This window comes from Pomacea canaliculata, linkage group LG1 (genome assembly GCF_003073045.1).
Source record: "Pomacea canaliculata isolate SZHN2017 linkage group LG1, ASM307304v1, whole genome shotgun sequence".
In the NCBI taxonomy this organism is placed as follows: Eukaryota; Metazoa; Mollusca; class Gastropoda; order Architaenioglossa; family Ampullariidae; genus Pomacea; species Pomacea canaliculata.
Window position 1 is genome coordinate 29,956,136 of NC_037590.1, and position 26,787 is coordinate 29,982,922.

A 26,787-nucleotide genomic window follows, 5' to 3' on the forward strand; every position below is an offset into this window, starting at 1 on the left:
GCTTTGGCCTTTCAAGAAGCCTCCCACCCCTCCGCCCCCACCCCTCCAGCTCCTCTCGACCGTTTGTACTTTGCGCTATCATCGCCAACCGTCCTCCCGTCAGGTCACGCATCTCGTTAGTTCCTCTACTTGTCCACGTAAAGGCCATAGGTCAAGGCTAAGGCGAGTGGCTGGAGGGTTCGCAGAGGTCGCCGTGACTGCGAGAGATGGTGCTGACGATGTTGTTATCGAGGTACGTAGGACTGCATGAGCTGTAAATCTCAATCAGAGCTCAAAAACGCCTTGGACGTATCGGAAACAGGGGACATCATTCTGAACAGCAACATTGGTCTCTCGTTGACCTTTCTCTTCGCAGAACGATCCACAAGATTTGACTTACCAAAAAAAAAAAAAACCCTTGAGATTTTACAAAAAAGGAGACAAATGAGATGATTGATGATACAAATAATCTATTATTTCATAGTTACATAAATATAAATACATGTTTGTTTACATCGCTAAGGCATAAACATTTCTGTGGAGTCATTACGAAGAAACACGTCAGTTCCATTCCCGTAGGCTCACCGAGAATTTGGTGACCACAAGAAATAATTCCCTCTCATGGCTAGATTGTTTGTCCAGATATCAGTTTACTAATCCGAGCGATATAAGGAGACAGTTTAACGGGGCTATTTGAATGCCGTGTCGCATGGGCTCTGGTTGACAAGGATCGGGTGAGAAGCTAGAAATGTGTCCATCCAATCCTGGCAACGAAGAGTTTTTACCGGTGCACAAACATTGACACACCGGAGCTTGCAGGGGAGGGGGAGAGGTTGTCATATCACCGAAGCCCTTGACAGGCGGAGGGAACAGCGAAACAGCCTCGGCATTTGTCTGGAACCTGTCCACGAGCTGGAATGTCGGTCAGGTTGAGGTTTTTAGCAAGGAAACAAACGGAAACACCACTTCACTGTACGACTTCTCCATTTTACAGCCTCGTAACGGGTGTAAAAACGAGCCTGGAGTTCTGTTTCTTGACCAACAGTCAATGTCAAAAGTTTTCTGGGAAAGACTGTTGATATGTTGTCTTTATCTCTATTCTTTACATTTTTCTTTCGTCTCTCTTCTTTCCCTCCATCCTTTTTTCCTTAATATTATTACACAGACACGGTGTTCATACGCCAGGGGATGCGAACAGCAGGTCCCTCTGTCTTTACGCTTGCAGACAGAAGGAGAACACTTTCCTTTAAGCTACGAGCTATTGTCAGTCGGGATGCAGGCGCAGGACACGTGACTAGGTTCAGGCAGAATGTTGTTCGCGGGTCTCTTGTCTCGGTGTCCGCCAGGTCCTTCCTACGCAAAGACTTTAGCTGAAGATGAAGCTTCCCCCGTCTTGGTTCAGGAACAGTGACCCCCGAAGTGTGAAATCAAACCATAAACCACAGAGGGAGCTGACTGTTTTATTGTCCTCTCTCTATTTATAAAACAATATTGAGATATGTTTGTTTAGCCAAATCCACAGCTGTTAATGTTTGAACTTTTAATGGTCGCTGAGCGGAGTGCAACGTTTCATCACCAGAGTAATTCCCCGCTGATGACGCAATCGGCCGCATGGGGACGTCTGTTGCCTCTTCCCTTACAAACCGATTGAATTCGGAGAGTTTTTTTTTTTTTTTAAATCGTGTTTATCGTTACTTAGCAGTTTCCGGACGGAAGAATTACAGAAAGTATTCCTGGGCACGAGCATCTTTCTCGGTGTCACTCGAGCCCACGTTGTGTCACTTCAGCGCTTCCTGACGAAAACTTAATTAAAGAAAACGTCTTTCGTCGCCACAGAATCCATTTCGCAAGGCTTGAGATAAAATCAGGAGCAGACATTTTTAACCGTTGACCATCGTTTTGTGTGTGTTTTAAATGGATTCCTCAGAATGCACGTAGGAGGCTAGAAGATGTCTTTTGTAGAGTATGATACGTGTGATGTCAGAGTGTCTTGGATACCTGTCATGCCACATTGTTGGGAGCAGAGGAATTCTCAAACCGTTAAGTAAATTTGTCGTAATAGGGGTTAAAATCGTTTACTAGATGGCGTGAGCGCCAGAAAAAAGAGTGCTGTTTATTACCTCAGATTTATATGTATATGTACCTGACTCTCCATATTGTCGTTATTTGCTGTTTGACTTTAGTCAAGTGTTTATAAAGCGAAGGCCAAGGCGAAATATAGAAATGTATAGAAGGCGAGATTTCTTGTTGTGACATACAAGTGCCAATTTTCATTTGAGAAAACTAAGGCATCCCACAGACTAGGAAAAGTAGTGAAACCAGACGTTTGATGCCAAGACATTACTTTAAAGGTTAAAGGACTCGCGAACGCATGCGCACACACACACTGCAGAGATTCTCGTTTTGTATTTGAACCACTCACAGGTGATGTCAATTTGTTATCGTTAGCACGACTTGTCACGAGGATATTAAACAATGAAAGTTATAAAATGAAAAGCTTGTTATTATCTTTGATTATATATACATATAACTAAATTATTTCTGATAGCTGGACGTAAACATTGTTTGTCTGTATGTAAGCTAATAAGTTAATCAATCTGTGTTTTTCCACAGTCTAGCGTGTTGAGATCGTCGTCCGATTCCACTCTTAAAACGTCAGCGGAGGTCAAAGGTCAGACGACCCGACGCTCGAGAACGAACCGTCCACATAAGAGCGATCCCGGCGTAGGTCCTCACAGGCCACCAGGTGTAAAACAGGAGACAGAGACAAATGTAAAGGGTAAGTTACAGGCAGGTGAACTAGACGATGGCTATTATTATTGTTGTTATTTGTTTTATTTTATCGTCTCTACCTACTGAACAGGTTGACTGATGTTGATGAAGTAAGCAGAGGTCAATGAAGCGTGTCACTACTCAAAGCAGTGATGGCCTCAGATTAGTTGTGGTTGTTCAAATTACACACAGACCACACAGTCATTGGATAAGGGTGTCTTTAGCAAACTGCTAGACATCTTTAATCCAAACTAGAAAGTAGGCGTTGACCTCCTTACAAAGTACCTTGAAGGACAGTCTTTGACAGAGTATCGTACCGAGTCACGTGACCAAACTACTAATGTGAGTGGTTTACCGTGGGTCGTGGCATGGATTAATCAGCAGGCCGCTTAGCCTCCCCAAGTTCCCTAGAAGCAGATTAAAGATTTGTAATCACTTGTTTGGCACCATCGACTCTATTAATTGTGTGTTTCACGCATCAGCTTTATTAGCACACCACACTCAGTATTTTTAGTATTTCTCCCTTAACCCAGCATTGCAAATGTCTACAAGGGCCCTAAAGCCTAGTGGGAAACTGTAAGTGCAAAGTGGTCCACCGTGTCCAGGGTATATAGGCAGAGCCTATTGCTCTCCTCCAATAAATCAGGTGCTCATCAGGGGCGAAGGAGGGGCATTTTACAATTGCAGCAATGTTCGAAAAAAACCGACCATCTGCTTCAGTGTCAAGCGCACTTAAACAAATCCTCACCGCCCCCATCCTGGAGTATTTTAACAACAATACGACTTCTGAGATAAATTTAACTAATCTGTTTCTTTTCCAACATAGCTTTTGTCGAACTTCAGAATTTTTCGATTCCCTTTTTTTTTTTGTCGTGGTGACGGAGGTGGCTGACATCTTCTCTTCTTCGGCATCCGACCTGACAATCCACAGAAATTGGTTACGAAATGGTTCGAAATCTTAATCTCTGTAGAAAATAAAGTAAGAAAAAAAAATGTCTGCCCTACTCGTCACCTCCCGTGGTGTGATGGACGTTGATACCCTCCCTTCCTGCACATCGTTGTTTACATGCAAGGGAGGCTATTTTTAAGTTGCTCTCCGTCAGCGTGAAATGTAGTGGGTCCACGTGGGACACGTTCCGCGCAGCCGGAACTGATGTTACCAGCATTTCTCGGGTTCCTCGTGATCTCAATTCTCTAAGCGGGATAACTCGTCGTTCTCGTCCGTTTGCCAAAAAAGGAAGACATCTGACGAACAACAGCCATTAGCTCCTGCAGAGTTAGACCGTGGATGTTTTTCTGAGGCTACGTAAATACGTTTGTAGGTCGACAGCATCTGCTGCTCGCTAAAGTAGGCAACTAATCTTTTCTCTGTTTACCTATGTGGAAAAAATAGACAGGATTTTATAAATAAAAGAAATAATTAAATATAAAACATAAATAAACGGAGGATGTTTTTAGGGGAGAAGACTACGGTTCAACAAAGTTTGAAGCGTGACCTTCCGTCAAATTCAGGTTCTACAAGTCTCTCAGTGTACCAATCATGATGCGAGACTGAACTTTGCTTACGAACCTTGTTTAAGAACCAGAGCGACACCTTGCGGAAGACGATGTTCCAGGGTTACGTAGAAGGCTTGGGGATGCCGTGTACCAATTACGGGATGAAATGAATAATTAACAATCAGTAATAATAAAGTGGCCTTAATAAATAGGAAAAATAAAGGGATTTTCTTTTATTCAGCTGATTAATACGCTGAACAACGATTGGTCAGTGTGTGAGAGGCGAAACATTTGACTATTCCATGACTGTACTTTTAGACAGAACTGTGGTCATGTTTAACTTCATTATAAATCGGGAAAGAAGTCCAGTCCCCAAGCCTCTGAAGGTCTTTAAAGTTCCATTGAATTGTCAAATCTGTTTACACATAACATGTTGACCAAAGTTTCAATATACAGAACATTTGTCCTCAAACGGCGAGTTTCTTGTGACCTTCACACACAGCTTTGCCAAACATGGTCAGACATTTTCCGAATTAAGATGGATCTGAGCTCTAATAGAGTGACGATTGGGTATTCTGGGTTCAGATCTCCTCTCGAGCACTTGTTTGTTCCTGTATGTCATGATGTCTTCTCTCTGCATGCCATGATGTTTTGTTTCTGCATGCCAAAATGAATTGTTTCTGCATGCAGCCGGCGTAAACAAAAGCCATGACCTTTTCCCTCCAATCATCTCACTTGGAGCATGACCCGAAATCCTTTATTTTGGAATGACTTCCTTGAAAAAGGCGTGACAACCCAGCACGAGGCTGATGTCGACATTGCAACTTGCAGTCTTACACAGCCATTTTGTGTAAGTCTTCTCATCGAACCCGCCGTTAACTGTCTGAGTTTTGCTCGTAATGAGTTAATTCAATTTATCGGCACTTCGGGCTTCTTGCAGGCCTTTCAGATCTTTCTCTGAAAATGAAGGACGCAGAAGTCTTTCAGTCATTCGTCCCTTGACTGGCGCTGGTCGCTGGGTGGAACGCATGCGTAGATGAAGCCCGCCACTCAGGCATGTCGTGGGCAATAGAGAGCAGGTCCTGCACAAGACGACCAGTCCATGTCTTCACGTTTGTAAGTCAGCTTTTCATCTCACCACCGCAGTGTCCAATATCTTCCAATGTACCTTGAAGGAATCTTCGACAACGTGTCGTGCCTGGTCACATGGCGAAACCAGACCAGCTAACGGACTACTGCAAACAGGTGTTCCTGGTGTCCTACAACTGTGGCGAAGGTGCTTAGTACAAAGTCTTTGTTCTTCGTAGGAGATCGAAAGCAGCCTCATCAGGCAATTGTTCTCGAATACCTAGATTCTCCTCAAGCGATCCTAATGTGGGTGGTCTCCTAGTAGTTAAAGCTGCTTATCTCTTTTGTTCTATCGTATTGGCAAACCAGTTGTGACTTAAAGTGTCTGCTGGTGGACCACAAAGACAGAACATTACTTTCTGGTCCTCTAGTTCCACACAGACTGAAATACGAGCTAGGATGAAGGGTGAAACATCCTCGCCACGTGGAGCCACCTTGAACATTAGTTGACTACCAACTGACTATACAGACACGTCAAACATCCGTGGGAAAACACTCATATTCAAGTAGGTGTTAATGGACGGCAAAAAAAAAAAAAAAAAAGACAAAACAAAACAAAAAAAAAAACAACCAACACACACGTCCTTGTATCACCAATAAATGTTTGATTTCGGGTTACAAGTACTTTGAGAGCAAAGCATGAAAACGAAGGAAACTGTTAAATGCACTTGACAACCGAACGTATCAGGGCTGATATCCGCGAAGTACATTTACCCATCCTGTTACCCTACCCAAATTGGGTTGAAGCACTAAATGGAGAAAAATTAGTTCCAACAGCTCTTGTATTCCTGGATTTCGTGGTAAGCTTTTAAAAATCGTTCGACGACCCGGAATTTTATCGGGTGTCCTTTTCTAACGATCACGTCTGTTGCGCATACACAGTTCGTTCAACTATCGACTTTTACAGGTAGGTTGTTTTGTAACAACAATTTGAAAAGAACAACTGCATGACAGATGTGAGTGTAATGTTAGAATGTGTGTGTGTGTGCTTGTGCGTGTGCAGCTAGAATTCTATCAATATCCTCTACGCTGCATGCGCAGAAATCACAACTGAGATGCGCTGCCATGAGATGCAAAGACTTTGTAGATCACGTGACCTAAGTTTGCAGTCTTAGAAATGTAAGTTCATGCACAGAGCTGCGAGACTGCGAAAAATCTCCCAAAACTAACCTTACCAGTTGAAGAGTTATCTTCTGATTTTAAGTACTGCCTAAACTTTTATTTTTAACTTTTATTCTTTACAGAAAAAACATTAATAGGAGACGAATCGCAATTTTACTGTTGCTGCCGCCAAATTCTTCATGAGAAAAACATTCACCAAAGGCCAAGGCTTTGGACAAAGGGAAATATCTGTTTATAGATAAAATGATGACCGCAGCTACTTTCGTAGCTCGATAGAAAAACCGCGGAGACCCAGCTTTTTGTGACCCCGAGCTTCCCCTCCCACCAAAAAATACCTAAGGTCAAGGACATTTTGTCTTCTTTCAGTAAGACTTCTTGTAGCCTGAGGAACTTCCTGACTTTTGTAATGTGCTCCTTCTCTGAACTGTCACCCGTTGCAATAAAAGTGTGGCAACTTTAGTGTCTCATTATTCGTGTTTGTGTTGACATTTCAGTCAAAACAAGATTGTCCCGGCCTTCCGCAATGGTCACTGGGCTTCCTCGTCGATGACGCAAATCGCAACCTTCTGGCCAAGAACTAATAATTAAAAAAAAAAAAGTCTCACGTGATGCTGACCACAATGGCGGGCGGGATTTAGGTGACAAATAGTTTGGTATTTAGAAAGCTTTCACTTGAATGCCATGAAGAATTTAATATAACTAGATTCAGCAAAATGTGATAAAACTATCGTTAGCAGACTTAAAAAATTATGTTTTGCACTTCGTCAAGGAAGGTGATAAGGATTGAAATACTGCATAAACCATTTATGCGATGGGAATAGATATGTGTGTAAAGCCGGGATACTGCACAATATTGAATCAAACTCAATATTAAAGCTAAATAATGTTGAATTAAAAACCAGCGTACCCAAGTGTTCTGTTATACTAACCACAGAACATAATTAGAACAAACGACTTTTATCAAACACATACACACGTGTACAAATACATTTGTATTCACACATATATTCACAATAATACACAAGTAAATCTATTTATAGTGCTTTTGTATAGCACCCTATACCAGCACGAGCACACACCTTCATCAAATGCACCTTCATGAATACATCCACACACACACACACAGGGTGGAGGAAACCGGAGTACCCGTAGGAAATTTCGGTCACCCTGTAAACATGTGACAGAGAGAGAGAGATGTCGGAGCCGAGATACGAGCACACAACATTTCTCGTTCTCGGTTACATCTGCCTCTACCTTCTCTACTCCGTAACGGAAGTTGTTGTTTCTATGTATGACTGTGTTTAAACCTGCTTTGCAATAATTTTTTCCCAGAACTGTACTCTTTTGTCAATGATGTTTGTTTCCACAAACTTGTGTTACCAACATCCGTGGTGTTATCTTACTAACGTCCACGACAACGCCGCATCCCCCGCATCCCCCGCCACAAGCCTCCGGCTGCCAGCCTCCAGGATTTCCCTCCCTTGTCTGAGCACTAATGTATGCGAACTCTGGTTCACTGGCCTCTCGGTGTATGTTTGTGTGATTTTGTGTATGTGAGAAAAACATTCTTTGTGTGTTGGTTGCACAAAAGCAATATTTCCCTGAAATGTTCAATGAAAGTCAGTTCCACAAATAATTTGTAGAGTACCGATTTCCTCTCTGCATGGTCACACAGCCCAGAGAATCGCATTACCAACAATAAACAGGCAAGGCATGCGCTGAACTCATTTTCTGCTTTAATACCCACCAGTCCTCTGGCTGTAAACTGAGTGACAGGCGAGCTTTCCCATCTCGAGAGAGATAGAAAGGTACACCAACCGGTATAGAGGAAAAATAAAAAAAGAACGTGTGGTATTTGTACTTCTGTTTGCTCATGTGTATGTGTGTGTGGATCTGTGTGTGTGTCAGTCTATTGGCATATTTGTGTGTATACGTATATTTACATTAGATATATGTACGTTGGTGTGCACTTGTGGGAACTTTATTGTGTACTCTTGTGTGAGCGAATTTCTTAAAGAAATATAGAAAGAACATAAAAGCATCGTTATATTCCGTTATTTTGTTTCAGCCTGCACAGCCCCGACTTCATCTTTCAGTGGTCAGTGGCCATCGGTCCCAATCAGCCGGGATGAGGACCAAGAGAGACCAGTCGTGCCCACGATAAATCTCTGTGAGAACAACGACGAAGAACCATCGGATAAAAACCTTTCGAGCTTTCTCATCTTAGACCTGGCAGATGAGGTCAGTTCTGAGGTTAGTCCCGCCCTCCTCCTTGCTTCAAGCTTCGAGATCGAGATGTAAAACAACTTGACAGATAACGTATTGGACCTCAGCATGGCTCCTCGCCATTCCTCGTATCAGTTATTCCTTTCTTTATTTCTCTTTTTTTTTTAAAAATTGATATGTTTCTGATGAGAAGAAGTCTGTCAGCATGGACAAGAAAACAGACCCGGATTGGTTTTCAGTCTGCCAGTCAATCCCTCAATACTTCTTTACCTTGCTGCATCTTATCCCTTCCTCTTTTCTTTTTTTTTTTTTTTTTTTTTTGCCACCTGCTTGCTAAATGCTGTAGGCGGCCATACATCCCCGGGTATTCGTGCCATCCCTCCCCCACACACACCTCTGTCCTCTGCCGCCTCTACAAGAGGATGAGCAATTATGTGGGGCACGGGTCGAAAAAGCACTAAGACTTCCCAAAATGGAGCCGAGGTGGACAAGGTAGGTGAAGGGGCGTATTGACACAGAGCTAAATGTCGAACACAGATATTCAGCCATAGGGGGCGCTGGTATCGGCTTGCATGGCAAAGTATTTTTAGGCACGCATTTGCGTGCAAGTCTCGCTTCCATGGCGGCCACAGAAAGTTGGTGCTGGCGCTAATGTGAATGGCATTTCCAACCAGTTTTCCGTTTCGTTCTGCTCCAACGATTCTTTATTTCAAAACGTAAACACCGAACCAAGGAGGAAAACAATGCATTATTTTACTACTGCTATAGATACATGTCGGTGAGTGAGGGGGTTGGGGTGAGAAAGTGGGAAACAATGACCAACGTTGACAGCTTTCTTAAGGATCTGGGTTTCTTGGAAGTGGGAGAAGATTACAGTTCTTTGAGATTTTTTTTTTTTGGCAGTCTCAGACGTTGCTCACGAATGTCCTTGACATAGGTTGAAGAACCTTAAGAGTGTTATCGAACCAAGTTCAGGCTCCATTATTGATTTCTTTTAGCAGTTTCCAAGAAATGCACTTTTAAACTAACCTATGTATTTGTCTGCTTGATACAGGCATTTGTGTTTTGTTTGTGTTAATATTTCGCCAATATTCTGTTTGTACTCTGTATTCTTGCATGCTATTTTTGCTGTTGTTTCCAGACAGACGAATCGGACTCGAAATACGACAGGCGAGCGAGGAAGCGACTCAGCAATGTGAGTACCACCAGTGACGACAGCGGCGATGCGGGACCCACGTGCAGCCCGCGTTCATCCTCCTCCAGCCTCGGGTTGAGGTTCCTGACTGCCGACTGCGCCGAGGTGAAGACAGATATGATAAGGATTTTTTTCCCCCTAGTCGCACTCTACTCTTGTCCCTGTATGCAGTTCTGATGTATACAGGATTTATATCCTTGTTTGTGAGAGTCTCTACTGTCGAGTCTCGTGCTTAGTATGTGTTCCCAGCGGGATATAAACTAATTTTTTTTAAAATTTTCATTTATTACCTCTAATTCTTTTTTCTCGTGTATCTAGCTAGTCATGTAACTTCGATTTCTTCTATTTTTCTCCGTCTTCCATCTTGCATCGTCTCAAACGTCACTTTCTGTCTTTCTTTCTTATCTTTCATAAAAAAAAATTTGTTTTTTTTTCCATCTCTGTCTCTTGTATTTTTTCTGTTTGTATGTTTGCCTGATTTTCTCCGTGAATATTCGTCTATTGGCAACACAACCGGAAGCTAACCTCCATGCTTCCACACTTAATGTAAAAGATCCTCGCGAGATGTTCAGGTTCAAGACCCTAGACATGCTCCAGTTGCTAGGAGACAAGATAACATCGCATAACTCGGACGACCACGAACGCAAGACCCTAACACATATGTGCTCTTCGTCAAACTCATAGATGGCTGGAGAGGAGTCCAACCTTTTAGTCCTCAATCACTGACAGGACATTTGCCGCAGTTCAGGTCTAGTCAAATCGAAGACCAAGTGAATCACTCTCAAGTTATGTCGAGACTATCGCGAGAAGTGCACAAAGCCACGCGCCATGACGACAGTGGCGCAATCGCAACATACGGTCGCTTGTGATGACGTCAGAAGGTCCCGGCAATTAGCAGCCATCATAGTTCTTCTTCCTCTCTCTCCAAACCTGGGTGCGGATGTGGCTGGATACTTGACCGCGCGGAGGAGGGCGTATGATGGAAGCGCCAGCTGTTCCAACAGCTTTGTTTGTCTCCCGCACGTTCCCTGCCCCTCGCCGCGCCTGGCAGCAAGAAATGGAAGCGGCGGCAACTCTTGCCAGCTTTGCAGAAGCCAGTTATCGATTGCCTGCCCGCAAAAGTGCGGAGCGCTGAGTAGTGTCTAGGTGCTCATCGCCATGTTACCGTCACCGATACAAAAATAAAGATAATAAAACATATAGATACATACTATATCGAGGCTCTTTCAGAAGATTCAGGACAAGATTCTAATTCACGACGACGACGATGAAAATTTTAATAAGGTTTTGAAATAATAAAAAGTTTGTTGCAACAGAACAAAAATCTATTCACAAATCCTGTACAAATTCTTCCAACGTTTTCTTTGCATGTGTTTATATGACATTTTACATATCATTGATTAAAAAGTCAAATTTGTTTTTCAAAATTTAACTATTGAAGGCCTGATATAATTTATAGATAAAATCTATCATACCGCTGTTTCCCTGACTTACAAAATGGCACAGGATACCCCAGATACCGAATAATTTGTTTCCCTTCTTATTCAATAAATCATTTTTTTGTGTGAAGTAGGCTGAAAACAAACAGCCCAACCACACCATACTCCAGCGAAAGGATTAAAATATCAGACGATAGACGATCTTAAAAATAGACCGATGTCGATAGAAAGCTTGAAATTCTGACAGAACCTCTACTATAAACGACCCACCCTAGACACCACCCCGCTGAGCCCAACACCTGGCCTTTGAAAACGAAAGGAGCTCAGGCCGCTGAGCGTGCGGCGTGCCTCCTCCATTCCAGTGCTGGCTGGACACACGTCTGACCTTTGACCTCCCCCCACAAGTCTGCTGCTGCCGTGGCTACGCCAGGCGCGCGCGAGGTTGCTAGGATCTTGCGCTCCACGCAACAGACGACGCGCCGACCCTCCACACAAACCCAAACGTTGCTGCTGCCGCGCGGACGCTGGTGTTGGTGGTGCTGCACAGCCGGAGCCACATCGCACACTGCCAGCGGGACCTGGCCCATGACCGCGTCCTCCCTTCTCTGCTCCGCTTGACTGACTGGCAACAGCAGCTATTTCTTGTGGTGCCTCGTTCATTCCCTAGCCTTTTTACCATGGGAAAAATGATTCAGCCTGAAGACATGGTGAGTCTGGACAGCAGCGCCCTCTGCAGGACAGAAGAGGTAGCTGAGTTGGTGTATGTCATTTGTTTTCGTTTCGACCTCTTTGGTCGAAAACGTCGGATATTTTTTTCGTATGTTGTTATTTACATTTTATATTTATATATATATATATTGGTGTGTATACTGACATGTCTGTTTTGTTCGTCTATCCGTTATTTTTAAACGAATGGGATCCTCAGAACTTTGTCCTCCAAAAATTACAGATCGTGAGCTGTGTTCAGTGCAACCCTGGACAATATCAATTCAGCCAAGACACGGATCTTCAAGGAATGTGTGAAAAATGCGTCCTCCGTCAGCAGGAGAGGAAAGAAACGATTCAGGAGATAATTGACACGGAGATGAACTACGGGCGGGACCTGCGCATCTTGAAAGAGGTGCGTACCCTGGTTGCACTACGTCACGTGTGTGGCATGGAGTGTTATGGCAACAGGAGAGTGTTGCTTGATCTGTGATTACGTGGTCAAGGGGGTCTGGGGAAATAATTAGGCACTGGCATCGATCGTTGGGGCACGATGGCGACGGCTGGTGCTGGTGAGGGTTGGTGGAGGTGTTGGTGGTCATAGCGGACACAGTGCAAGCGGGAATCTCAGTGAACGGAGAAGCTAATTAAAAGTGTATGAGTGTGTTGGTGAACTGCATGTGTGTGTGTGTGGTAAATTAGTCTGTTTGCCCATTGATATGGTCTGGTGGTAATGTGTATATGTGTGTGAGGTGGTAGACTAGTCTGCTCGCACATTGATACGGTCCGGTGGTGATGTGATGTGTGTGTGAGTAATACAATGTTTTGAGCTGTAACCTGTCCTTATGTGTGCATATACATTTACAATATTTACTTTTCTTAAGAATTCTTCTCAAAGATATTTATGTTTTTGTTTAGACCAACACCATTAGATTTTATCAATTTCAGTTCCTTTAGTTCTAATATTATTAATTTTGTTGCTTATGTTGTTGATGTTACTTCGATGCGCTTCAAAGTCTAGTATGTCATAACCTTAGCACACCCACTCCATAAAACCACATCAGTGATTAATATGTATTAGAGTTCCGACTAAAAAAATACAGGAAAGATAGGCTCATGAGTTACTGGACCTTCCAGTGGCCATGACTGTGCAATGAAACTGTCGAATTATGCGAACTAACAAGCAAGCGAAAGACAATGACAATGACATTTACGAGTGTGTGGTCATAACTGACTACAGAGATCACGCAGCGGAAATGATAACTGAATACAATGTAAACTGTTTATTTTGAGAGAAAAGTCGTGTAGAGTTCAATGTCCATCAGCGGACAGGAACACGCAGGAGGGAAAAAATGGAGGTGTAGCCTGAGAAGGACCCATAAGAGACGAGCGTAAAGGATGGCATTTACAATGTGAAAGAGAATATTGCCAGACAAACTAAACTGTTTATGAGTCTTTGCCAGTAAATTCCTAAATCTCTCTTCGTGATACTGCTTGGTACTGGTATTTACTATATTTACTACATTATCCAAAATCACGTTTTCCCTACTGCGCTAACCAAAGCCATAATGAGTACTGCGCCCTACAATTACAAATTATAAATTACAAAAAGTTGCTTGTGTCTCTGAGGTCAGATGTCAAACACCTCACCGGGGATTTCCCCATGTAGATGCCACGGTGTCGGCAAACATTTCCCCTCGTTTATAAATGATGAGGTTAGAGGGTGAGTGGACAAGTTGCTGGCTGTCGCCACGTGTTGTATCCTCGCTGTGTCACGATGTGTCATCATTGTTTGCGCGACTACGTCAGCGCACAGCGGATAGCTTTCCGTAAACAGCGCCATAGAACATGCGGGTCGAGTCCTAAGAGCTACTCCTAGGCATGCGCAGTAAGTGCCACTATCTTGAAGTAATAATAATAAAAAAGCCGAGAGCTGTTTGCCTCGTCGTTCATGGAGGTTTATCGTGAGTCATCGTTCAGCCAGTACAGGACATTCATAACAAAGCACACTTCACATCCAGTATGAAGATTGACTATTTTCGTGTTAAGTTTTAGAGAGTCTTGTCGTCACGTGGTGTATCGAGACCTAAGGCGGCCATCTTGTCGTCTTTGGAAGTTTTACTTCAACCTCATACATGTGCTATGCAGTTTGGGGCTAAAATGAAATATGAGTTCGATGTGAGCTAACATCTACCCACAGCTCAAAAAACGGTCACAAGAGATTTCAGTCCGTTCATTTTACATCCGACATTATCGTGATTTTTAAGGGTTGTGTTTGTTATTGGCATGGTCCATGTACAGCGAAAATGGCAATCTTTATCGTCACATGATTTGTGTGAAAAAGAAGTGAAAATAACCCCTAGCCTCACCTCTGGCAATACTCTCTCTATAAACACTGTTACGTCATCGATCGTTAGCATGGAACCCAACTCATGATAGTCACGTGAGGCGACGGCGAGCTAAAACACACAGCATCTGATCTTGAAGGTTCGAATTACAAGACTAGAAGCTTTCAGGCAAAATCTCCATACTGAAAATTTAAAAAAGAAGCCCCTCTTCTCGACGATGTAATGTAACGAGAACCCACATCGCGCAGACCTTTCGACTGCATTCCTGCCCCCGCATCTTGCCTGCAAGCGAGAGGGGGGACCTCTAAAGCCGGGGGGAAATGTCGTTTCTTTGGTGATTTTTTTTTCGCGGCTATCACTCGTGGGTGGATCTTGGGCAGCTCTTTGCCAAGAAGCAGTCTAATGATCGTCTGAGACGCATTAGCTTCAAATTAAAAAAAAATAAAAGACTTTCCCTATCATGTTCCCTTCCACGGTACCTGCGGTTCTCCGTGTCAAAGGTCAAGAACTGCCTAGAGCTCTGTCAGTCTACAGAAGCTAGGTCACATCTCGATTTCCTGCTGTTAGCCTTTTTTTTTTTCAAAAGCCAAAATCAATGTTTTATGAACTCAAGATTGTTATGGTGCGAAAAGATTTTGGGTTTTCATCATAAAACTTTAAACCTTTGCCAGGCAGGGCCGTGGTCACTGCTGATCTTTGTAGCCAAACGATAGATGATAAAGCTGACATTAAAACATTATTTTACTGTTTGCTCACCTTCTTTATAATCACTTATCGCCGACATTGTGAATTTGAGACTGTCACTGTCTGATTGTGCAGGAGTTTTACTTGCCGATGCAGACGACAGGGCTACTGAATGCAGATCAGCTCGAGATGGTGTTCATCAACCTCGAAGAACTTATTTCTAGCAACTCTCAGTTTACAGAGAAACTCCGATCCGCATTACTCAAAGCTGCAAGTGTGCAGGATGAGGTAAGTCATATACGAGTTGTTCTGTCGAACATACAGAGTACGCAAACAAGATATTGCCCTTACTTTACTGACAAGCTTCAGGGTGGCTCGATAGGTTAGTGATAAAACACTTGCCTAAACATCACAAGGCTCAGAAAGTAAATCTTGTCTCGTGTTTGTCCCCTGTTTACGCTGCTGGTAGTAAGATATTGTTTAAAACTCTGGTTTCTCTCCTTTCATCAAATTTCTTTCCTATTTTGGGATATCATTGCTAAGAGGAAATATTTTCCTGTCAGCCTTAACCAACCATCCCGTGATGAACCAACCAATCATCAAAAAGTATTTCTGTACTTCTGGGATGCAGCGAAGTTTCACAGACTTGGCGTGGGAGGGAAAGTGTCCAAAGTAGTCGCAAAATACGTGAAAGATGAAGGAAAGTAGAAGACATCGTCTGGCTGCAGGAAGACATCTTTGAGGAACTCTCTGATCTCATAAAGAGAAACCTTCTTAAAAGACGAAAAAACTTTTCCCATTCCTGTGTTTTGTCTGCTGCATTTAGCGGCGGCTGAAGCATTAGCAATGCGGATTAAAAGCCTAATCTCACTGGCGTTCGTCGCACCCAGTCACTGGGGAAGGGTGTGGAGGCTGGGTAGGCTTATAAAGCTCTCCATCTCTCCCCTTCCAGTCTTCCAGCACTGCTCCGACCATCACGTGATCCGCCGTGTAATAGGTTCGTACCCGTGAGCTTCACAATCACAATACTGACAGAAACTCGTAGGAGAAATCAGGCAGAAGAATGTAGCTGCAGGTAGAGTAAAATTCTCAGAACATTAGAAGGAAAGGTCTGTACATCAAGCTGCAAATGATGTTTTAATAAGAATCATAACGAACAATAGGGATGTGCCAACGGATGCGGACTTCAACGAACTGTAGTGAGAGTATTGCAGTGAACAATTTCTGCTAGAAAAAAATCCTCAAGCGTTCATTGTGGAATGTTTTTAGGGTCATTCATTTACAATAACTACACCCCCCCACACACACACACATACACGCACTGAAACACATTCGCGCCTGACTGAGGGCAGTCCCTCAGGGGCGGTAATTATGCTGTGGCAGTCCATCAGGGCCGGTAATCACTCCACATCATCGCGAGTTTTCCCTTCTTTGTTTTTAAAGAGATGATCAGTGCCACCAAACAGCTTGTTGGATTTTATTCATGCCTAGAGTCGTGATGGCTTGTGGTACGTCTGTCTCCTGCGCTTTCATTGACAACGATTTTTACTTGCGTTCATCACTTTGGTTTTTCGTTTTAAACATACATAATTGAACCCAGCATTTAACATGCTTAGCTTTTTCCCTCCATTCCCTCTTGTGCGTGCGCTGTCCACATTCCCGGGAACATCGTAAAATGCCTATAAATCAAGGATGTTTCTTGGAAAATTTCGCGTTAGCTTCTTGGGTTCCTGTCCTTTTGTCATTCCAATACTTTCTGTGTTTACTTATCGCTCGTGCTTGCTCTCCAAACATTTTAAAGGTCTATGGTGAGCTTTTTAACAAAGGATTTATTCCTTCAAATTTCTTAGTTGGTTGGTTTATTAAGTAAGAAATTGCTTCCAACTTGTGGCGTTTCGCACTATGGGGGGAGAGGGAGGAAACCCGAGTACCCAGCGAAAACCCCCGACTCCCAGTACTGAGGACAGGTGTCATCTACATAGTGTCCTGAGACGAGATCTGAACACAGAGCCTCTCGCTGAAGTAATGACAAGCGAGTGTTTTAACTATTACACTACCGGGCGCTTCATCTTCATTGAGTTTTCTCGTTTCATCCATATTTGTTTAACAAAGCTCAGTATGTTATTTCTGGTGTTTCTTCGTTTATTTTCATCAGAGCTGAAAAACCTATGATTTTTTGTTTTTGTCGAATGTGTCTAGTGTTAGACAGAACTGCTGCATCCTCTGCAGTTAGTTTAGCGATCAAAGAATGCGACAAGTGGATTTTAAATACCGACAAAAGTGCGGAGGATGGAGGTAGAAGCTCCGCTCGGACAAGGGACGCAATCACGGCAAACTCGGAGCGGGTCCCGGGTCTGGCAGGAGATCGGCTGGTGCGATCGGTTCGATGAATTCATTAACGGTTGTGCGTCACATGAACTTGGCTTGGGCTGAACCTCGGCTAAGGGACTGTACAGAAATCAATGGGCAATTACTAGCTAACTTTAAAAATTTGCACCACGTGACGAAACGCGGCCAGTCAGATCGATTCCAGCTTGGATAACACGCGTTCATCAAAAGTTTGTTTTTCTTTCAAATCAGTCGTCTTTTAATTGATTGTTGTGTCCCGCTATAGGTTTTTTTTAAAGGGCCTGGTCAATCATGACCCAGTGAGGGTTGGTGCACTTTAAAGCAATATTTGTTGGTGGTCGTTTGAGATTTGTCGACAATTTACTGGCAAATCACTGTCGCGCCGATTGTTAAGTCACGTTGATTGTCTAGAGACGCTTTGTTGTCAACAAATATCTTTAATTCATGCAATTTTCTCTGTGATTGCAGGATTTGAATACAGTTGATATTGGCAGCCTTTTCATTGAATCGTCTAGCATGTTTCTAGCCTTCGAGAACTACTGCATCAACCAGGTAAGAACTAACCTACAGTTGAGCTCTTTATATATCGTGCTTTTGATATTCTTCGATGACAGCATTTATTTTTAATAAAACAAACAGAAGATGCTGCTCGTAACCTAGTATTTCGAGGAAAAAAATATTTTATATTTATTTCCCTCTCCAACTTTCTGGATTAACTAATTGTTGTCAACACCTAGCATGACTAACAAATGCGCACAACACTTCCTAGTCGCTACTTTGTAAAATATTATCTAAACAGCTCTTGACAGCTCCCTGATTTAAAAATCATTTGTCACACCCCGCGATAACTGCTCTCCCGCTGAGAAGAGAGGATGACGGTTAAGCTGCTGACGCTGAACGGGCTTGATGACGTCATATGGTCGCTGGCACGCCACATGATTTATCTCCCCTTCTTGTCTGTAGGCTGCGGCGTCAGCAGCGCTGGAACAGATGGAGAGAGACCGCGAGCTGCTACGAATCTTCCTGCAAGTGTCGCAGACGGAAAACGGTTTGCTCAGGCGCATGCATCTCAAGTCCTTCCTCATGGTTCCAGTGCAGCGCATCATGAAGTGAGTTCACTGCAGGAGGCAAAGTGCCACGGCACACACCAATACTATTTCTTTTTCATATATGCATCTCTTTAAAATAAATAATAAAACATGTAGTCTGAGAGCTTGTGGATTTCTTCTTCTTTCTATCTTTCTTTTCTACCCCGTCCATTAATTTTTTTTCAACTGTTACGTCTCTGACAATGTCTACCTTGTACGCACCTGTCTTCATTGTAGTCTTTCTGCTTAGGTACCCGTTGTTGCTGAGTCGCCTGTACAAAGCCACCCCAGATAACCACCCAGACAAAGAAGACATACGGGAAGCTCGCGAGAAGCTCGAAGACATCCTAAGCCACATCAACGCGGTGAGCAGCATGTTTCTCTTGTTTCTAGCTGCCTTCGTCTCAGGGCGGGGTTAGCTGGGGTAACGGTTAGAATCGTGCTTGTCATGGACTTCAGTCCCCCCCTCCCCAAATTCAAAACTTGTTGTTGCTGTTGCTGTTATTGTTGCTATTTTTATTATTATTATTATCGCAAAACTGATTTCTGCTAACAAAACCCACTGCGCAAAATTCTCCTAGTCCCGCCATTCTCTCTCTCGCTAGTTTCTCTTTTCTGAAAGAAACTTTTTTTTTTATTTCACAGAAAGCAAAAGGGAGTGGCAGCGTTCGCATCAAACGGAAACAGTCCCATCTACGACGATACAGTTTGACAGAGAAGCTGGAAGTTCACAGGGTGAGTCCTAATCTGTGCACACCCCGCCTCCCACTGCCTGTCTCTGTCTCCGAATGTGTGGCACAATAAAGGAAGATGTATAGAGTCGAGACAAGAGCTTCTTTGATCTTGTCAATCTTCTAAATGCCCACTTCATGATCTAAAAAAAAAAAACAAAAAAAAAAAAACAAAAAACAAAACAAAACAAAAAAAAAAAACACCCCAACAAACACAAAACCGCACATCACGTGGGGTCTCTAGCAGCGCGTGCAGGAGCGCACGTGACCATTCGCTGATTGATGATTGGTTAACCTCCATTGTGATGACTTCTAAAGCCCTTTTGCCCGTGGAAATGCAAGCTTTTAAAGAAGGCTTGCTCTCTGCTCCGCTGGCTGCAATGGACATGATCCTATTAGTTCCGAAGGAGGTCGCGCAAAGTATTGGACGTTTACTGCACCACGTGATCGCGCAATGCACGGCGGATAAACGTTTGGGGAACGTAATGCCTCGCCCTTCTCTCGTCAGGGACATTTCACGGATTCAGAAGCACAAACTGGGAAGAAAACGTTTTGGCTACGTGGCTATCACGTCACGTGCGACCTTCCTTCTGTACTAAGCCAGAGCTTGAATCTTCTGAAGAACAGAATTAACGGTTTTAATAATGTTTAAAAACAGTACACGACTTATCGGTCAAATGAAAATGATTCAATTAAAAGATTCAAAGTTTATTAACGGAGCAAAATAAGACACCTGCAACAAAATAACAAGAATGATACATTATTCTAGCTTATCCTCTCATCCTCCAGTGAGCGCATCCACTCACCTACACATCTGCTCACATTCCTTTTACTCAAGTTCTTTTACCCGCCAACACTCAGTCTCATTAGCTCACCTGTATTCAAATGGAGGCTCTTCTCGTGTCTTCTGCAGGTAGCCCTAGATGTTCTCGGTTGGAGCAAGAAGGAAGTGAATGATTTGATTACATCGAGGATGTGGTATGCGCAACCTCCGGACCACACGTGGGCGTCCAAGCGATGCCGCAACATCAAGTTTACACCTGTCTATTGTGTTCTACTGACCATGGGACAGGTGAGTCATTCTATAGGTTACTCTACTCCAAGTTTTTTCAGTTACGGGTCGTACTTCAAGACCGTGCCTTCTTACAAATTTCCTAGCAAGTTACAAACTTTTCACAAAATGTTCTGTATTCCTTGGGGTTCACTACTAGAAATATTTTTAGTCCTTTCCCAAAGAAGATAATGTTCAGTGTGTCGCGAGATTGGACAGATTATAAAAGACAAAGAGTTAAGTCGGCGATACAATCGGCAGAGACAGTAAAGTAGCAAACAGACCTGCTGATTTGTTGTTGAAATCATTGATGTTTGAAAGAAGAAGTTATCAGAAGAGAGATGCTATAAATTGTCACACGTGACCATCACATCATCACCAGGAATAAAATGAAGTGCCATCCTTTGACAATGTCTGTCTGATTTCAGTCTCACCACGATCTCACCCACGACATGGAGCGGCTCATTGCCAGACCCTCCCTCCAGGTGCAGCAGGCCGCCATGGTGCTGGTCAGAGAGAAGAATGGAAAATACCAGCCTGTGAGAGTAAGTAGCTCTTTATGTATCGTATCTACGGTCACCATTAAAAATTAATCAAGCAGTTAATTAGTTTTGGTTAATATTATTGACAAAATTATTTAGGTGTAGCATCTGCTCTCTTACAGTCGTTTCATGTCGGGTCTGTTACAGTAACGTATACTAAGTACTTATAAGTTTAAAAAATCTCTATTTATAGTCTGTATAATTATATATATATTATCTAATTTACGTTAGGACCCTGCTATTAACTAGAGTACTAGACCAACCGATATCTAATTTCGCTTCCAAGATGGGTTTTTTTTCCTGAATCCTAATTTGTGACTGCTTGTTTTACAGGATCCATTTATGCTGGACAAATGCGTGGTGACTGTTGATCCTGACTTTGATGAGGTGTTCGAGCTGCAGGAGTGGGGAAGAGAAGCCTACATATTTAAGGTTTGTTGCTCTTTAACCTCTGACCCGGACCGTAGTGGGATCGGGAGTTGGAGTAACGTAGTAGTTAGCGACATCCCACTGACTGCGAGAGTTTCCTGTGTAGAATAATGCCTGAGGAATCAAATTAATTAATTGAAAAAATATTAAATACCATTCTTTGTAAATGTCAGTTTATGCAAAGACACAATAGCAATTCAAAATTCATAAAATAAACAGGTGGGATTTTTTTTTCTTACAAACATCGATAAATAGAAAAAAAAAATGAAGAAGAGGGTAGAAGACCTGTTGTTTTATTTTTAAGTATGTAGATCTTTACGGGTAGCTAAGTGGAGGCTGAAACAAGTGGGTGGACTTTCTGTTACAGGCTGAGGACGCAAAAGAGACGAGCACCTGGGTACAACATCTTCGGCACCAGACACACAACCTGGGTCAGTGGCGCCGCCGACGGAACGCGCTGCCCAACATCATGCTGAAGAACGTATGAGGCGAGACCAGGGCAGGGCCGGACCAGGCCCCCTGCGATCCCACATTTCATATCCGCGGTGCCACGCACCCATTTTTACTGCCATACTGTCAGTGGCAGGTGTGAGGTGTGCTCACCTTCTCCATGGTGACGGACGCACGTCACAGAGCCCGTTGAATTCTGTGGTGAGACTTGATTTGGACCATCGAACTTTCCGCTCTTGGGAGAAATTTGGCGGTGGACGCTTTGTGTACGGTCAGTCCCTTTGAGAAAGTATTGATGGATGGAGTCCCTCTTCCCTCCATCACTTCATCACGGTTTTGTTTTGTTTTTTTTTATAATTGTTTTTGTTTTGGATTTTATTTTTTGAGAAAATTAGTTTGTGCTGTACAGAGAGGAATAAGAACTGGAATGCGAACTGATTCAACTGATGGGCGTGCCTGGACGTTCTTCGTGAACTCGTGCTGAAGACTGACATGAATGGAGTGATCTCGTAAATGCATTTGTCCTGAAAGGACAATTTTACTTTTACTTTCACGCGGGGCTTTTCACGGTGAGGAATTTGTAACAGCATCAGCATGAACGAGTAATCGATCAAGAGAGAGAGAAGGGGGGTAGAATTGAAAAGAGTACGAGAGAGTTCGAGAAGGTTGGAGAATATGCAGAGATGTGGCACCGGCGCACTGAAAGCACCCCGGCTTTGAGCCGATCTCTTTATCACGATCTGACGCACCCGAGTCAATTCTGCTGACGTCCCTGTCGCTTGGCGGAACAGCCTGTGCGGTCAGGCGAGAGATTCTGATATCATCTCCGGGCTTGTAGCCCCCCCCGCGCCCCACGCCCCACACAATAGTAACACACTAGTAACCTCCTGCTTCACTTTAGTTGATGAGAACACCGAGCTTCTCACTCGTCTATCATCTTTCTCATTTGTCCTCAACTGTCCGAAACAGTCTATGAGGAGCAGACCATCTAGATAGACATTCATTTTCTGACAACCTCGGTAGGACACACATGTAGACGATTATCTTAATGTTGTTGTGATAAGGTATGATGTGTTGTTACCCTTACTGTAGCGTTCGCTAGCACAAGAGAGAAAAAACTTATTTCTCGGACGATACAACCTACACTTCACGACTGAGAAAATAAATTTCAGAATCTTTGAGTAAAAAGGTTTCTAATCCTTAATTTAAAGGAGCACTACAGAGTTTTTCAGAAATGCTGACACAGCCAAAATGTTAATTGACTAAATAAATATAAGTTTGTCTTTCACACAACCCTTCCCAGTCAATAATCTTCTCTGAAGTGGAAAAGTCAATAAAGACCCTGTACTAACCTGAGAGAGTTTAATTTACTGAACTGAAACATTCAAGTCAAATCCGAGAGTTTCGTATTGTCAGCATATATAGGAAAAAGCAACTTCATTTTTCTGCTTTATGAGTGCATGGAATACAACTTTTTTAAAAAAAAATCTTCTAATAAATGATATAAAGGCTCTGAGAGAGAAGAGGGATGTTCCATTGTCCAGCCTTCCGCTTACAAAATATATATTTTGATAAGACTTTAAAAACGGTTGTTTCTGTGTGTGGAGTTCTTTAACATTCCATATGATGTTGACCTGTAAGTAGAAACTATTTAGACCTTGACATGGTTTACATGATTTATATTTACTGTAACATTGGATATTAACATAGACCGTTTGTGGTCACGTGCAGACATTCCTGTGAAAAATCAAATGAAGCTTTGTCGGTCAGTGTCAACATGTTTCGTTGTGTGGCGATTCCTCTGTTTCTCTTTGTCCTTCTTATTTTCTGCCTGAGACATGATATGTTTGCTTGAGGAAGTCAGGGTAACTTTGGATTATACAAAATCTTTTTCGAAGCCACTTTATTTGTATACATACTGGTAGTATCCTATGTTTTAAAATTGTGACCACAACTTATGTGTAGTTCTTCATTACTTTAAGATAGATATTCTCCTTAGAAGACTTGAAAAATCAAATAATATTTGTATTCAGTGACATTACTCCTAAGTAAATCACTGTCAGAGCTTACAGACCACTTTTGTTTGCCTGCTTTGTGGACACAGACAGTTCTCTGTGCTTGTATATATACAAAATAAGCTGTAGATGGCTGTCCGGTGATATGATATTGTCAAAACCACATGGTGTTTACAAAGAATTTTTGTCTTGGCTGTGTGTACAAAAAGGCTTACCATAATATTCACCTAATACTGTATAAAACGTAGACGCCTTATGTACATAAGAAACTGTTTACAACCGCGTGAATCTGCCTACATGTGTATCACCTTGTACATGGATATTGTGTCAGGGCTGGTCCTCGGTTGTGCACCATTGTTGTTTCTTGGCACGCAGGATGGCCCTGAGTTCTTCTTACCTTCTCTTCAATTTTACCACAACCACATTTTTAGAAGATTTACAACCATGTGCGATGCAAGTACTCCGGCGATGAAAAAAAGGGGGTTGCTAGCATTTTAGTATGAAGTGGGTTTTGGGGGGAGTGGACGTGTTCATCAGAAGACATTTCGTTTCCTCTTTTTGAATAGAAGTTGTATTCTACGCAGGAAACTGGATTTACCGTTAATTTAACGGTTACAATAATTGAATACATGTTAAATCTTTCATGAACACGTAAATAAATAAAATAATCAATAAGTATGGAAGGACAAGTGATTGTGGCTACTCTGTTAATTATCGTATGTTGCAGATGAATAGGTAACCCGAGGGATTGGTCTGTGCTGCAACATTAAGTCATTATGGTTTTGCCGCTTGACTGCCTTACTTATTTGTAAATGGCTCTAACAGACGAAATTACTTATTTTCAAACAGTTGCAGCCGTCGAAATTACCGAAATTAGCTGATAAGAAGACGGAATGTCTGCCATGTAATGCTCAGCAAACACTGCAACTCCCGTGTCACTGGTGTTAATTAAGGAATTAAATTGTCGAGTGGTTTGCACAAAACGCTCCCTGGATATGCAAAAGCTGTACAATTGTTACAACTTGATGTCTTTGTTAATGTAGTAGATTTTTGTATGTATTGCCTTCCCCATCCCGTCCCTGAGACACGAGTAGGCCTTTTTTTGCGCATCAGGTGTACCCGACTGATGATTTTGGTGTCGTGTGCTTCCATGTCTTTTAGCGAGGGGTCAAGGAGAATGTCTTGACCTTTGACCCTAGTAGAAGTGTGAGACGCATGCGCTCTCTGTGCAGAAAGACGAACGGGTTTCCTTTTTTTGGCCTACCCCCTATCTTCACTATCTTCCAGCGGTCAGTCGAACATAGTCTGTAAATAGTCGTACTTAATTTGAATGAAAACACAATGTTGTCCATTTTGCTTAAGTGTCATGAAACGAACCGCACGACAAACTTTACAATACACACTACTCTGTACAATATACAATTCAATGTACAATATATAATACAATGTACAATAAACACTAGACTGTACAATATACACTACACTGTACAATATACACTACACTGTACAATACTTTACACGCCATACTTCAACATATATGAAGAACAGTGACTCAGTATACAGCTGAACTCTTCAGACAAAAAGGAAAAAAAAATTCCACTCCCAATCATATGCAAAAGCTCTCAAACTCTTAACACATGTATAATATGCTAACATGTACTTGTTTATTTTTTTTTCATCCCTCACACCCGAGACACACAGCCTTTCTGCAAACCGGGTGTAAGCAAAGGATGTTACAAACATTGCCCCCTGTAATGTATGCATAATACGATAATATTACTTCATACAACACGAATATTGCAGTGTACTAGATAGAGTACTAGACAATATTTTCACGATTGTGTACTTGACGTGGACTGAGACAACAGTCTAAAGATGTTTATGTTTACAGTTGGACGTGCTTGTTGTCAGAAGCACCGCGCGTGACGTGTGTACTTGGCAGTGGATCATGCTAGCTCGACATGCCAGGGTAGAAAAAAGATGAGCGGGTACTTTGAAACTCAAAACAAAGCTTGTAAATAATACTGCCTGTGATGAGTTGTTCTGCCTGTGTATTTGTTGAAACTCGCAGGTCTTTGTTGAGAAAGCAAAGTAATATGAGTGTCGATGGCTGCTGTCATGATAGGAAACATTGTTTGTTGTCGTCGCTTGCGGGCTTCATCAGCAACCTCTGAATACTAGCTGAGCCAAGAGTTGTAGATGCAGGTCATCAGTTATATATAATATATATATACATATTCGTGCACCAACTAGTAGAAGATGGCTACATTCTCAAGTGTCGAGCAATCCTTTTTATTGCCATCATCGTCAAAAATGTTCTCATTTGCAAGTGGAAACGTGGCAAAGATTTTAATGCAAAATGCTGTTGAGTGGTGGGTCCTGGGTATTTTTTTATTACAAGCTGAGAAAATAAAGTGTTTCCACATCTACATGCTCTCTTTCTGTGACCTGTCATGTGTGTGTGTGTTCCTGGATGTTTGCTTGTGTGAGTATGCAAGGTAAAGAGTGTTTGCACATATATATAAATGTGTGAGATGGAGAACTAAACACCAACAGCACCAGCTTCAAAGCTTTGGTGTAGTGTGTATTGGAAGTAGTGGGAGTGGAGAAGGTGTACATCAGGGAGCCTGACCGTAGGCGGGAAGCTGAGAGATGAGTAGTGTGTGTAGTGTAGTAAAAAAAAAAAAAAGAATCCTTGACTTGCCCAATGTAGCCTCCGGCAAAACAGAAGAACGATCGAACTTCCTTTGGGGTCAGGGGTCACCGCGGAATAAACCAGACTGAGCCGACCATCCTTGAGGAGGCCGTGCGTAGGTGTTGATAGCTTCTCGTGGAGATGAAAAAAAGTCAGTTCCAGTGGCTGGCCAGGGCGAGAGATAACAGAGCGTGTAAAGGGGATAGTTTATATTTGAATAGGAGGACAGGCTGAACTGTATTCATGTTCGATTGGGGCTGGAGGGTGTGGACAGAAGCTGCGATGGACTACATTCGCAACGGTCGATCGCAGAAGCGGATTAGGGTGTGGAAGTAAGTGAAT

General features: G+C 42.7%; 1 protein-coding gene across 1 annotated transcript in view; it reads left to right on the forward strand.

Annotated features, from left to right (window-relative positions):
- Positions 1 to 26,179, forward strand: part of LOC112572323 — a 39,989-nt gene extending 13,810 nt beyond the window's left edge. The window contains exons 4-16 of the mRNA XM_025251943.1: positions 2,593 to 2,758; positions 8,567 to 8,751; positions 9,866 to 10,024; positions 12,308 to 12,478; positions 15,231 to 15,383; positions 17,913 to 17,996; positions 18,408 to 18,553; positions 18,783 to 18,897; positions 19,178 to 19,267; positions 20,177 to 20,335; positions 20,743 to 20,859; positions 21,190 to 21,288; positions 21,653 to 26,179. Coding sequence (XP_025107728.1) covers positions 2,593 to 2,758; positions 8,567 to 8,751; positions 9,866 to 10,024; positions 12,308 to 12,478; positions 15,231 to 15,383; positions 17,913 to 17,996; positions 18,408 to 18,553; positions 18,783 to 18,897; positions 19,178 to 19,267; positions 20,177 to 20,335; positions 20,743 to 20,859; positions 21,190 to 21,288; positions 21,653 to 21,772 — 1,764 coding nt within the window. The 3' untranslated portion in view covers positions 21,773 to 26,179. The remainder of the gene's footprint in view (positions 1 to 2,592; positions 2,759 to 8,566; positions 8,752 to 9,865; positions 10,025 to 12,307; positions 12,479 to 15,230; positions 15,384 to 17,912; positions 17,997 to 18,407; positions 18,554 to 18,782; positions 18,898 to 19,177; positions 19,268 to 20,176; positions 20,336 to 20,742; positions 20,860 to 21,189; positions 21,289 to 21,652) is intronic.
- The last annotated feature ends 608 nt before the right edge of the window (positions 26,180 to 26,787 follow it).